Source organism: Tupaia chinensis, unplaced genomic scaffold (assembly GCF_000334495.1).
Source record: "Tupaia chinensis unplaced genomic scaffold, TupChi_1.0 Scaffold000566_1, whole genome shotgun sequence".
Taxonomy (NCBI): domain Eukaryota; kingdom Metazoa; phylum Chordata; class Mammalia; order Scandentia; family Tupaiidae; genus Tupaia; species Tupaia belangeri.
Window position 1 is genome coordinate 791,081 of NW_006160079.1, and position 13,850 is coordinate 804,930.

Genomic DNA, 13,850 nt, shown 5'->3' on the forward strand with positions numbered 1-13,850 from the left:
TAGGGAAAGTCTGTAACATGATCTCAGGCACATTCCCACTCTCTGGAGGTGGGGGAACCTGAGTGGGGGGCAGGAAGGGGTCAGAACCGGACTGAAACTGAACTGTAGCAGCTGGACTTGGTTGAGGACTCAAGTGTGAGGCCTACCGGCTGCCCCAGGTTTCTTGGGGGAAGAGGCTGGAGGAAGGAGCTGCCTGGGACCATGTAGACCATAGCCCCCCACCCAGGCACACAGATACACTGTAGGTCCAACCAAACTCTAGTAAGACCAAACCTGCCTTCTTACTCTGTGCTTAGGAGGAAAATCTGACAGGAGGGGCTGAGGAGGCAGAAGCTCTTGCCACCCAAAGACTACCACCCCAGAAAGCCCTGGTACCAATTTGGGAAAGAGGCTGGGACTGCACGTACCCTGGAAGCTGGAAACAAACCCCTAGTTCCACTACTTCTTTATTTTGAATTTTTCCCAAGGAGGAAGCAATAAAGCAAGGTTTGTAGGCGTTGGAAGATTTTTTGGGGGGGAGGGTGGTTTGCCAGCTTCTGACAGAGCTGAAGAGAGAGAAACCAAAAGTCGGGAGAGGAAGGGGAGAGAAAATGAGCACGCGAAGGAGAGCATGGAAGGAGAGCACAGGCATGTGCGAGAAACAAAAGGACTTGAGAAAAGAGTGACTAAGAGTGAGAGGGAGTGTGAGAAGAGGGAGAGCAGGCAAGCCTAACTGGAGAAGGGAGATGAACACTGCTCATGGAGGCTGTGAGAGGGTGATCCAACATGGCTGGGGGGAGGGGGGAGAAAATTCAGTAAGAGGCAAATAGGGAGACTGTTTATTTGACAGGCTGTGGCCACCTGGGGCTTGGGCAAGGTGACAGAGGGGCCCCCAGAGCTTGAGTGGAGTTCAGGGCAGTGCCTCCCTCTTATCCTCCCATCTCCCCACCACCCCATGTCAACACAGAGATGGAGGCTGCATTCTAGGCCACTGAGCTGAGAGAAGGAACTTTGGGGAGGGGGTACACGGGGATCAGCCCCCAACCGTTCCTAGGATCTGCTTTCTTACAAGATGGAATTCAGGCAGGTTCTACTGAGACCTTGGCTATTTCCCCACTCTCCAGGATGCTGCTCTCAGCTGTAGGTGGATGGGGAGTGGGGAACAGAGGGGATACAACCTTTTGAAACCTGTAAACTAGACCAGGGCACTAAAGACTAAGAACACAAAAAGGGATAAGTACAGACACATCTTTTTTCTTCTCCCAGCCCCCTAACTCTGTAGGAGGGCTCCTTTCCAGCTGTGGAACGCTTGCTATCTCTGTGTAGAGACCCGAGAGAGCAATTAGGTCACTCCCATGAGCCCCTGTGATGGGCTACCCTATGCAGATTTAACCTCCCCTGCCTCAAGAGAGAGCATTTCCAGCCTTCACCCTTAACAGGGGAGAACTGGACCCTTCACAACCTCCCCCCTCACTCAGAGGGACTCAGCAGCCAAAAGCCCCTACACCATTTTGAGCACCTGCTGATAGGAGAGCAATGCACTCAGTTTGACTTCTGGGTACAGGAGAAATTCTTGCCAATCCCTTTCCTTGTACAAGGCAAAGCTCTCCAACCTTGACCCTGATTTAGCTAACCTCCCTACCAGTTATAAGACCCAACTTTAACCCAAAGAGAACTACGGAAGCTGCCTTCTCCCACTCCAGGGTGGAGAGATTCACTGCCCCTAGGACCCAAGAGGCCAAGGCAGGCAAGAGCCTGGGAAGTTAGCAGGAAGCTCAACAGGAGTGTACAGGAAGAAATATAGGAATCAGAGAGCATGGATTGGGCAGCTCAAGATCTCTGAGTTTCCAGCTAAGTGAGGTTGTCTGCACACAACTGGGACGTCCAGAAAACAGGGAGTAACAGTGATTTTTGACCCTGGGTTCCAACCCAAGTCCTGCATGTCAAAAAAAAATAGTCTAGAGGTCATCACAACAGTCCCATGAACTGCCCACTAACAGCCCAGAAACCGATGAGCCACCGCCCTGAAAGGTGTGTGTGCCTGTGGGTGTTGTTTAGGGGTGGAAGGGGGATGTGAAGGGGAAGAAGAATAAAGAAAAGAAAGGATCTCCTTTACATAGCTGTCCCCAAACCCTTGGGAAATACCAAACACAGAACCCCAATCTGGGGGACAGAGAGTGTGGGGGAGTAGGGTCAATGGGACCTGTCTGGACAGGAATCCCTTGCTCCCCACCCACCTCCCTCACCAGCTGCCGCTGCCACATTCTGCCCTGGCACGCTCTTGAAGAAGCTCAGCTGCCAGCTCCAATGAACCCCGGACAGGCACTAGATCGAAACCCCCTCCCAAACAATCCCTCTCCCACCCACCCCCAAACAAGCCCTCTCCCACTCCTCCCCTTTCCACCGCTGGCTTTGTGAGCCTGGGAGAGCGCCCGCCTTTCTACCGCCACGGCAGGGAGAAAGGGGCCTAGATGAGACGGCAAAGCGAAAAAGCCAGGGAGGCAAACAGAAAAAAGAGAAATGAAAATGGGAGAAGCCGGAGTAGAGATGCAGGAGATGCCACCAGCCCCAAACGCGCTGCCCCGCGCTCCGTTTCTCCCAACATCTAAGCAGACGATGAACCTGTGGCCAGGCCTCGTCCCCAACTCAGGTCAACCTAGCCCCCGAGGGCGGCTCTAGGAGAAATTCACATTCTCAGGGACCTCAGAGGGAGCTGCGTTCTTGCCCCCGCCCAGTATTCGTGTGTGCACTCGAACGCCAGGAGTCCACAGCTCTGCCTGGTGAGACCATCTCGACTTGATCCGTCCGGATGTGCGGAGGCGAGGGCTGGGAAGTGAAAGGGTCACAACCAGCTAGGTGCCCCACCACCACCACGCCTCGCCCGCCCGCAGGAACATACACTCGAAAAAGCTAGAGTCAAAATGGGGCGCCGCTCCTCCTAAGAACACCTCCCTACAAGACACACAGGGCGCATGGCCTCACCCTGAAGGAGTGCCTCCCACCCCCAGGGACCAGAGCAGATAAGTTACTCACTTGGGGTTGAGGGAGCTCCAAGACACGGGCTCCAGGTTCTTGGCCAGCGGCGTGGCGAGCCGGCACAGCGCCAACACGACCATCGCCACAAGCCACTTGCCGAGCCAACGCTGCCCAGGCCGGGCCATCTTCCTGGGAGGCAGGCTGCACTCGGGATCCCCTGGCGTCTTCTTAGCAAAGCTCGCCTTGCCGTGCTGTGCCTCGCTGCGTTCCCAGACGCTCAGGCGCCCATCCTCCGCAGCCGCCGGCCTTGAAGTGCTCTCCTTCTGCCGGCTTCGGTGTAGCTCTTCTCCTCCCGGCCGGCCAGGAGGACTCACTGGGAAGTCGCCCCCAACCCGCGCATGGGCTGCAGCTTCTGAGGGCTTGCTCCACTGGCCTCTCTGCTGCAATAGGCGCGACCGGGTTTCTGCGCCCCTGAGTGATCCTGCCTGATTCCGCTCGGTTCCCGGACACGGTTTGGGACTGCGCGCCTGCTTCTCGAAGGGGTCTCTCCGCGGAGGACTCGGTGGCCGCCTTGACCCTTCGACTGTCTCGGGATTGACGCCTCTGGGAAGAAGTACGGGTCTCCCCACAACACAAGGTCGGTCCCCGGGCTCCTGACTGGGTCGCCCTGATACGGGCTCCGTTCTTCCGGGCCACACTGGGACTCCGGGCTGACCTCCCCCGACAGCTTCTACTTCAGCATGGGCCCCGCTCGGTATACTTAGAAGAGCGGGGAGACGCTGCAGAGTGAGCCAGTCCCATCAGTTTGCACCTCGGAAGCCTTAGCCGGGTCACCCGGCAGTTCCTTCGCCGAGTCCTTGCTCCTTGGCGACTGAGCCCAGGGGTCTGTGGCCAGTTCGAGCCTCACACACCTCCCACTGCTGTCCAGCGCGCATAGACTCCCTCCGCTGCTGCTGAGCTGTCTACTCTCCTGTTCAGGCGAACGCAAGGCCGACTCTGCTCCTCTTAGCCAATAGCGAGCTCCACAATGGGGTCCTTGCCCTCATGCCACGCCCCTAGAGCAGGAAGAGGGCGGGACTTCAGGGCGCTCTTAAGGACGCCTCAGTGCGGACGGCACCAATCTGAATGTGCAGTTCTAGCGGTTAGGGTTGGGTTCCGTTTAGTCCTGTTCCCACAGCGCTCAGCTGGTGGGAAGCTGGCACTTCCCAGGATCTGCTGGCTTGCTGTTCTCCCCATGCCTCTGGTCAATATCCAGGCCCACTGACCTGGCCCGGACATGCCCTGTCCTAAGTACCCCAGGACAATACTATTCTCTTTTTACACACGGGAGCCCCGAAATCCTGCTCTGCGCCCACCTCCATGGGAAGGACAGCCTGTCTTGCTCCCCATACCGTCTTACTTAGGACTCTGATGGACTCTCCTTCCGCTCCCAAAATGCTCTGTTCACTTGCACATGAAAGTGGCTAGCGGTGGGCGTTTGGAGGAGGGTCAAGTACAGGACCCAGATGGGAGGGTGAGTTCTTCACTCCTGGGCACCAGGCCTTCAGAATCTCAGCTTTCAGGAGAAGCCCCTTGGGACCACTGTGAGCCCAGAGTCTTCTCCTGTCTAAAGGCGCGAGCAAGGTTCTGGGAGAGACATGGGGGATGAGTGGGCACTTAAGATAGAAAGACGTTCCCATGGCAAAGAGGAACAGGCGCAGGGCAGTTTTTGAAATAGCAAAAGCGGGCATACTGGCCCAAAGATACCTGACTCAAACCTAGCCATCTGGGTCTTTGTCTCCCAGCCCTAGCCCTTACTCCCCGCCCCTCCTTGCCTCTTTTTGCTTATAATTTGGCTCAATCCCATGGCTCAGACTCTCTGGGTCCGACCCACTCTTCTTAGTCGGACCCCAGCAGATGTACCCACGTGCTGATGTCTCCCCCTGCTGGTCTTTCATACCTCTGCAGCTGCCTGGGACGAAATAAGAACTCCATCCAGAAAGTGGCACATTTTATGTCATATGCGCTTGATCAAAATATCAAGTCAGGCGTGGCCTTGGCAAGAGTCGCGCTCGGTATGAAGTGGAAGAGATAGAAATAAGAGGAATATCTGTATTTGATGTTGGTTTTGGACTGCCAAAGACTTAAAGTCTCCTTGCTACTTTATGGCGATAAAAATTAGCAATATTCTCAAAGTGCTTTACCATTTACATTCATTGTCATATCCATTATCTCACTTAATAGGAGTCTGAACCACTGAGTCTCATTGGATCTTCAAATGATCTCTGGTTGTGGTGTGGGCTTCTATTTTGGAGAAAATAAAAAGGGAGAAACTGGGCCTCCCTCAACTTCAGGGACAGAGCCTTGAGAATAAGATGGTTTGGGTTAGGTTGAGAAGAAAAGAAGCTGTCCTGGGTCTCTGGGCTCCGAGCTGGACATGGCTTTGGCGTTTCAGCAAAGAGAGATAAAAAGAACAACGTGCAAGGAGACAGCACAAGCGCCCATCCTCCGCAGCCGACGGCCTTGAAGTGCTCCCCTTCTGCCCGCTTCGGTGTAGCTCTTCTCCACCAGGCCGGCCAGCAGTCTTCTAACTGGGAGTTTAAGATCCCTGAAGTGCAAACCAGGAATCAACACTTAACTAGAGAAAGCAGCCTTCTGTTCACGGAGTCCCTGCTATGTGTCAAGAACAATGTGAATACTTCAACTCTTATAGCCCTTTGAGATGAGATACACTATTCCCATTTTACATAAGGGGCACACTAAGGCCTAGGGAGAAGAAGCGACTTACCTGAGATCACCAAAATGATCAGCCACAGAAGCAGTATTTGAATCCTTGTGTACCTCTTTCTAAAACCTGTGCCTACTCTCCTGCACCATGCTGGTTTGTCACATTTCCAGCCACTTCTTGCTTTTCGATTATGTAGTTGATTCCAAGTGAAAACCTAGTTCATGGACCAGGCAGTGATGCAGTGGTAACGCAACTCATCCCACATGGGGAGTCTTGGATTTGCATCCCAAGGCCTTTCTAAGGATGCTAGGTGCAGTGCTTCCATGATCTGAGCTGGCAGCGGGGAGGGGCAGACCATAGCATCAGAACCTTAATGGGGGTGCTTCTCTCTCTCGGAAGATATATATATATATATACATACACATACATACATATATGCTTCATATCAGAAAATCAGCAGCCTTTGAAATGGCCAGGACACCCCTTACCCACAGTAACTCAAGAGGTTACTAGGACTAGGAAAATTCATCTATGTTCCTTGCCATAGCCCAAAGTTCTTCTCAGCCAAGAGCACTCAGAATGATCCTCAGATTCTTTCTCTCCACAATCAACTTGCTTGGCGCCTCTTAGGAGGAGAGCCCCAGACGAGGTGAAGGAAGGGAAGATGAAGCTATACTGCCAGGGTTGGGAAAGTTGGAAAGACAGAAGCAATTCCCAAGTGTGCCAACACCTAATCCTGGGTGGGGAGGGTGGGAGAGGAAATGAAGAGAAGGCTCTCTATGTCCAGACCTGTTCTACACACTGGCCCCCCACCTCCCCGGTCACGGCGCAGTCTTTCTGTCTCAACTTGCCCACCCCAATACCAGGGACCTCAGTAACAGGGCTGGGCTGACTCCCCACCATAGTCAGAGCCAGTGACTCCACGTTCCCACCTCCTGCCCCACCCTGGCAGGGCCTCCAATGTAGTGATTCAGGCCCCTGAGGTAGGGAAAAATTACTCTAAAGGAGAACCTCAGAGGAAGTCAGAAGCTGTGGGGGATGGGGCCTCCCTTATCCAAGCTGTCCCTATTCCACTAGCTGTCACCTTCAAGCCTCCCAGGTCACTGTGTCACCATACACAGCCTTAAGGATTCAAGCCCACCAGTACTTTCTCTCCTTTTAAATGTTCTTTCTTTCTCTTTATTCTTTTTTTAAATTTTTTTTTTTGTAGAGGTTTTTCCCTATAGGTGTTTCCTATAGGGAAAAACCTCACATATGCTCGCCAGAAAGACAGAGAGAGATAGACAGAAAGCGAAAAATCACCCCCTGGGGGGATGGCCACATCGCAATCCCTTCTCCTCCATTCTACTCTTGGGATCTTGGGCACATACGCACACACGACCAGCGTGAGTTTAAGTCACTGGGTCTGGGACTCAAACCACAGTTGACTATATGGAAGTCCAGAGAAATAACCATCACGCTAACTGCTGGTCCCTTTCTCTTTATTCTTGATGAATCACGTGCATGTGCATGTGTGTGTGTGTGTGTGTGTGTGTGTGTGTGTGTGAGAGAGAGAGAGAGAGAGAGAGAGAGAGGTGAGCACCCTCCACAGGGTCTGGCTATACTGCAATCCTCTTTGTCCAGTCCCCTAGTGCATCAGATCTTGGACAATCATTCACATGTTTGGCATGTTTCAGGCTGACGGGGCGAAGAATTCAAACTGAAGTCATCATGTGGGATCTGGCTTCTCTTGAGAAGTGAATTGCCACTGTGCCATGGAGCCAGCCTCACCAGCATTTTCTGAGCACTGCCTCTGTGCTCACCTTTGAGTTGAGACAGCTCTAGCGACCCACAGAGGAAATCCACCAAGCTCTGTCCTTAAGGAGTGCCAGGCACTGAAATCCATCTGTGCAGTCTCTGGGCCCAGAGATGCAAATGAACATTTGGCAGTTATAGGGAACCTTGAGCCCCTCTGCAGCCCCTGGAGAGCTATGGAGCAGCTCCTTCTGAGCTCAGCCTCTCAGGGAGGCTGGGAGGTATCGGACTTCAGAATCATTGACTTCACTGCTTAGCAGGCGTGTCTCTTTGGGCAAGTCACTCCACCTTTGTGTGCCTTAGTCACTTGTCTGGAACCTGGAAATCACCCCTGTGTTCCAGAGCCATGGTAGGGGGTGAATGAGATTATGCACATAAAAGGCTTAGCGTCATGCCTAGCCCCCTGTGCTGCTTACTAAGTGGAAACTCTTATTCTTTCTTAGAGCCTCCCACAGAGACACTCTCATTCCTGGTCACACATGTTCTTGCCTGTTCACACATGCTTTGTGTGCTTGCTACACACACACTTAAAAAAATACTCCTCTTGTATTCTCACACATGTACAAGAGTACATGTATAACCTTCATTCTCTCTCACCTATCCATTCATTCATTACCAGTGGCAGGTGTGGGGCCTTGTTACCATTGTGCAATTTAGAATCTAGCCCTCACATTTCCTCATTTTCACTGTCATCCACACACATACACAAAAAGGAACATGCCTCCTTTCTATTTCTGTGGCCCTTTTTCTTTGACCTCTCCTTGGCTCTCTTGCACTCTGAAACACTCTGAGAGAGGTGAAGTAACATACCAAAGACTCACAGCCTGAAAGTGGAAAAGTCAAGATTCAAACCTGGGTCATCCAGTTGAACAACTTGAGCTTCTAGTCATGATTCTATGCTGATATCCCAGGGCTCTGGAAAGGAGTGTGTGCCAGGGTGTGGGCCTTGGTGATCTACCAGGCACAACCAGAGTCAACACCCAGAAAAGTAAACTGAAGGGTCAGGGAGCAAGACTCCTCACCTGAGGCCAAGGGTAATGCCAACTGGGACATCCCACTGAGGGTAGCAACCCTCTCTCCTATCTACAGTCATTTCTGCCCTGCCCCATGCCTCCTATCTGTCTTTAGGAGACCTACTTCCTGCACCCTCCTCACAGATGTACACACCCGTCCTCACAGGGAGTGGGAGAGCTGCCATTTCTTGAACACTGCTTGGTACAGAGCCCTCTCTTGTTCAGCTGGCTGATTCTCACCCTCCTCTTCTGTCACTTCTTCTCTCTGCCCCCATTGCCTCCTAGCCGCCAGGGTCTATGTTGAGCTCTGGTTGTTCTCCCTCCCCTGAAAATATCTTGCTTTTCCCAAGCCACTCAATCTCTGGATCAGTCTCAAGGCAAGCCCAGGATAGGGATTGATCCCTCCCTTTTTCCTCTCTGCTCCTGGCTGCACCACACCCCAAGGCCAAGTTATATCTAGCCCTAGGTGGGTAAGATCTGGAAGGCTGGTTTCACTGTGGCCATGACAATAATTCCCAGTGACTGAGGAAGGCGGGGATGCTCCCAAAGGTCCAAGGTTCAACAAGGCTCTACTACAACCCTTCCCCAGGTCTCACCCCAGCTGCCTACCCAGTTTATAGTGTTTTCAATGAGATCACCTTGATTTGTCAGGTACCAAACTGGCACCAGGTCAGGCTGATGGTAGGATGTCAGCAGAAAAATGGGAAGAACCTCTCTCACCCTGAGATAGGTCTGGTCCCTCTTGCTAGCTCTCTCTTGATCCCATCCTCATATCCCTTTACCCTTACTCTGGACTCCTAGATATCTTTCCCAAGCCTTTTAGCTCTGTATGGGAAAATATCTCACCCCTGTTCCTAAAAAGTTCCTAGAACAAGGGATCTGAAAGCTGGATAATGACTTGGTGTGCATAGCAGGTGGATGAGGCTCTGAACTGTACCTGGTACCCTGGGCTCCTCAGAGGCCTCCTCTTGGGACATCCCTACCACTCTATGTTTCACTGACTGGGCTCAGCTTCCTTCACAGTCCCTTTGTTTTTTGCTCTCTAACCTGGTGGGAGGCAGCCTAAGTGAAGTGCAGGGGGGGAGCCAGCAGCACTCTGGCCCAGCCCATCTGTTGCTCCCTCTCTCTGATTACCTGGGGAGTGTACAAGGATGAGCTGAGCCATTCATCACTCTCAGGGGGCTCAGGAATTCAGGAAAGGGAGGGAGGTAGCAGATGTCTCCACCTGTCACTGACCTCAGCTCAGTTCCCCAACTCAGAGAGCCAGTAGGCTGGGAGAGGGTATGCTGTCTGGAGAAATGGCATCTTTGCTTATTCCTGATCCTGACTCCTTAGTGAACACATTGGACATGTCAGGCTCTGTAAGTGCAGGAAATAAAGTACCTGTGGAGGAACACCCCCAGCCAGTCAAGCATCTGGACAACCAAGGAACAGAGGGAAAGGGAAGACTGCTGCTTCATCTCTCCAGCTCTCTTAGCTCGGAGCCCTTACTGGCCTATGAGCTAGTGTCCTACCTCCTACATAACCATGAAGACTAAAGGGTCAGGATAGGGGCTTTCTCAACTGATAAACCCAGGTTTACTGAGGGAGAAGCCATGAGCCCCTGGGAGTATCCTGAGGACAGATAAGGGCTCGACCAGCTGACCAGGTAATGGCTGACAGATATATGGTGCCTGGGCCCGCCATCCTCCAGCTGCCCCTGAGTCAACCCAGCCAGGACCTCTGACACTGAAAATCCCCTCCCCACTCAGCTCAGTGCAGCTTGGTTTAGAGACCTTCCTTGATATCTTTGATGTGGCAGTCTGTAATGCCTGGGGTCAGTGAGGGCTGTTTTTCCCTGCTTTCAACAGACCTTCACCTCCCCAGGGCTGCCCAATGAGAGGCTAGGGTAAGGCTGAGGCCCCACCAGACTTTGATTGACAAACCATCCAGCACCTTCCTAGACAGGAAGCCAGTCCTTCAGAGGAACTAGGTCTCCAGGCCTGGGTTGTTTACTGTGATAGCCCCTCTTCAAGACACAAAGCAACCCCTGCCTCTGCTAGGAGGGATTGGATGTGGAGGAAGGGGGAACTTGCAATTGGTGTCCTGGGTAGCAGTACAAGAAGGCACGAAGTTTGAAGTTTCTGAACCAAGCTGCCTAAGGGGATTAGGGCTCCAAAGACAGAGGAGGGAGAAGGTGGGTGGCAGAGGTGAAGTGAGGAAAGGAGGTTTTAGGTGGGTCACTGAATCAAAGGGGTGGAGACCCCAAGGAAACCTTTTCTTCTCAGTAGCCTCCTTATTCTTCAAACTCTGTCGCCCTCAAGTGGCCAATGCAGTACTTGCATTCCAAAGCTGACTGTCAAGCCTGGCCCCCAACAGCCCAAGGAGACACATTGGCTTCAGATTCTGGCCTAGATTAAGCTGAATGCCTTCCCTTCTCCATATCCTACCTCCCAACACTGGAAATCCAATCTATCTTGGCCCACCTTAGTACTCACCTCTGGGGAGACTTCCTGGAAGACCCTAGCCCATAGGGTCTGTTTCCTCTTGAGCTCCAAATCCTGACTGTACTCACTGCCTGTGAGTGTCACTTGAAATTTTATTATCTGTGTCCATCTCAGCTCTCCCACTAGATACTTATCTGGGGGCAGAAACCACTGCCCACTTCTCCTTTGATCTTTCATATGAAGACCAAGCACAGGGATCGGTATAAAGGAAGTGCTCAACAAATGTTAATAGTGACAGTGGTGATGGTGATGGTGGTGGTGGTGATATTGACAGCACCTACTATGTTCCAGGTACTTTGTATCCATTCTCTCACACAAAACTAATTTTAGATATAAACGAGGAAACTGAAGCTCTCAGAAGTCAAGAGACTTAAATAACGTCTCATGGGGCCAGCACATGGCATTGCTGGACTCCCACATGGCTGACCGTGGTTCGAGTCCTGGATCTGCTGGCTTAAAACTCATGCTGGGCGTGTGTGCATGTGTGCTCAAGATCCAGGAAGGAGAATGGAGGAGAAGGTATTGCAATGTGGCCATCTCCCCAGGGGGCGATTTTTCACTTTTCCTCTCACTATCTCTGTCTCCCTTTCTCTCTCTCTCCCCTCGGCAAGCACGTGCACCGTAAGGCAAAAACCTCTACAAAAAATAAATACTTGAATGAATGAATAAATAAATAAATAGATAATGTCTCATATCCAGAAAGCAACAGGACCTAAGATTTGATGCAGTTCTCTCTGCCTCCCCGCCACAGGCAACTCCATCTCTCATGTGTCAGTCACTGCCTTTATCCCTGAAAGGGACACAGGGATGACTGGGACTCCATCCTTCACAACATGGAGCTATGTGCCACAGTAAAGATGTGGAGGGACTAGTTCTGCATCCTTCCTCCTCCTCATCTCTCTGCATCTTAGGGCAAGCCTTCTCTAATTTGATCATTTGACAGAAGGACAGATTTCCCAAGCCCAGATGAGCAGTCTCCCAGATCCTGTCACCCAAGAAGGCTGTGGCCAATTAGGAGACTCCTAAAGACAATGGACACCTGAAAAAGTCAAGAATCCAGAACCAGAGAGAGAGAATCCATCAGAGATTCTCACCAGTCTCTCCTAGAAATCTATTTGGGTCAGTTCAGTTCATATTGCAGAGCCTACCTTGGGAGCCTAGCAGTTGAGACCTGAGACTTAAAGAGATAAGAGAGATAGATGCCCAAGTTGCTTTTCCCCATTCCATGCCATGCTCAGTTAACCAACAGTCCCAGGCCAACAAGCACCTCTAAGTACAAGGCCCATGAGCCTGAGCCTTACTCTTGTCTGTGGCTTCCCTGAAACATTTTACTTCTCTCCAGTCTGATGACCTTTGGAGACATGCTACACTGGCTCTCTTCCCTTCCTCAAGAAAGCCACTCACCAGAGACTCTCTTTTAGTCATGCATTTCTTTGTAATCCTTGGTGCTAAAGATGTCTGTTTAGGCTAGAAAGGAAAAGAGCTCATTGTCAGGGGAGAGCAACACCCTCCCTTCCCTTGTCTGCCCCCTACAACCCAGGTTCTAACAAGGCCCTGGCTTGGAGTGGACAACCTTGGAGAGCAGGCAGCGTATTCAGTTTCCCAGGCACATTCTTTGAGGAGGGAGCTTTACACTGGACTTTCCATGGGCACTTTATTAAGGGGTTTTATGGCCAAAATGGATGATTGGTAACACCTGATTTTAAAAACGTCCAAGCTGAAACTACTATATCCAGGCAGTAAGAGACAAGACTCTGGAACTGTGGTTACAAATTTTCCCTCTGTTTGGTACAGAACAGATCTGCTTTCTGCAGGGAATCTTGGTTCTGCCAGCAGGGCCTTCCAGGGCCCACTGCTGGGAAGGTGTACAATGGTTTTCCTCTCAGGAACGTACATGCCTTCACTGGGCAACTCAACTTCCACCAGCAGCTGACAATCTCCTGCACAAGCTGGCTAATTGTTAAGACTGATGAGTATGCACGTATCCTGTTGCACAGATTATTTGCACTCCAGGAGCTCATTAGGGAAGATGGGCTTACACACTGCCACTCTAGCACATGGCAAAAATCATACTTTCAGAAAGAAGGTCTCCAGAAGCCTTGTCCTGAAGGCATGTTGTTCAGCAAACTCTCCTGACACTCTCAGTGACCCCTTGATGAAGGCAGGCCATTGCAGTCAGTGGTGCCTAGGTGGACACTGGCAGCAGAGACTCATGGATGGGGCAGGGGTGTCATATGGTCCTGAGCATCCTGTGCATTCACTGTAAGGAACTGGCTAACTTCCTAGGGCTGTTGACAGGGTTAAATGAGCTCATACATGTGAGACATTGACACAACTAAGTGCCATGGAAGTGTTAGTCCTCATTATTTGTCTTTTTGATCTCCTCAGTATCATTAGTCATCTGTATCTCATCTCTACTTTGCATATCATCCCCTTTGCCTTTCTGGTTTTTTTTCTTATTAACTTGCGAAAATAACATATAATTAAGAATGCTAATTTTTGTTGACTCTGAGATTTGGATCCCAAGGTTTTTTTTTATTATGTTACTGTGGTTCAGATGATTCCTTATTTTATTATAGCTTTATTGAGATATTAATATATCATAAAGTATATCCCTATAAAGTGTACAAATCAATAGATTTTAGCACATTTGTATAACAGCACCGTTATCTAATTTCAGGACATTTCATTCCTCCTCCCCCAAAATCCATACCTATTAACAGTTACTTTCCCTTCCCAACCTTCCTTCCCTCAGCCCCTGGCAACTACTAGTCTACTTTCTGTTTCAGTGCATTCGTCTATTCTGTATGAATTCATAACCATGTGGTCTTTTTGGGACTCTTTTTTTTTTTCACCAGGCATATTATTTTTGAGGTTTGTCTATGTCGTAGCATG

At 51.0% G+C, this 13,850-nt stretch overlaps 1 protein-coding gene across 1 annotated transcript in view; it reads right to left on the reverse strand.

Moving 5' to 3' along the window:
- The window catches only part of EFNB1 (ephrin B1), a 12,632-nt gene extending 8,720 nt beyond the window's left edge, over positions 1-3,912 (reverse strand). The window contains exon 1 of the mRNA XM_006157942.3: positions 3,013-3,912. Coding sequence (XP_006158004.1) covers positions 3,013-3,140 — 128 coding nt within the window. The 5' untranslated portion in view covers positions 3,141-3,912. The remainder of the gene's footprint in view (positions 1-3,012) is intronic.
- Positions 3,913-13,850: the final 9,938 nt, after the last annotated feature.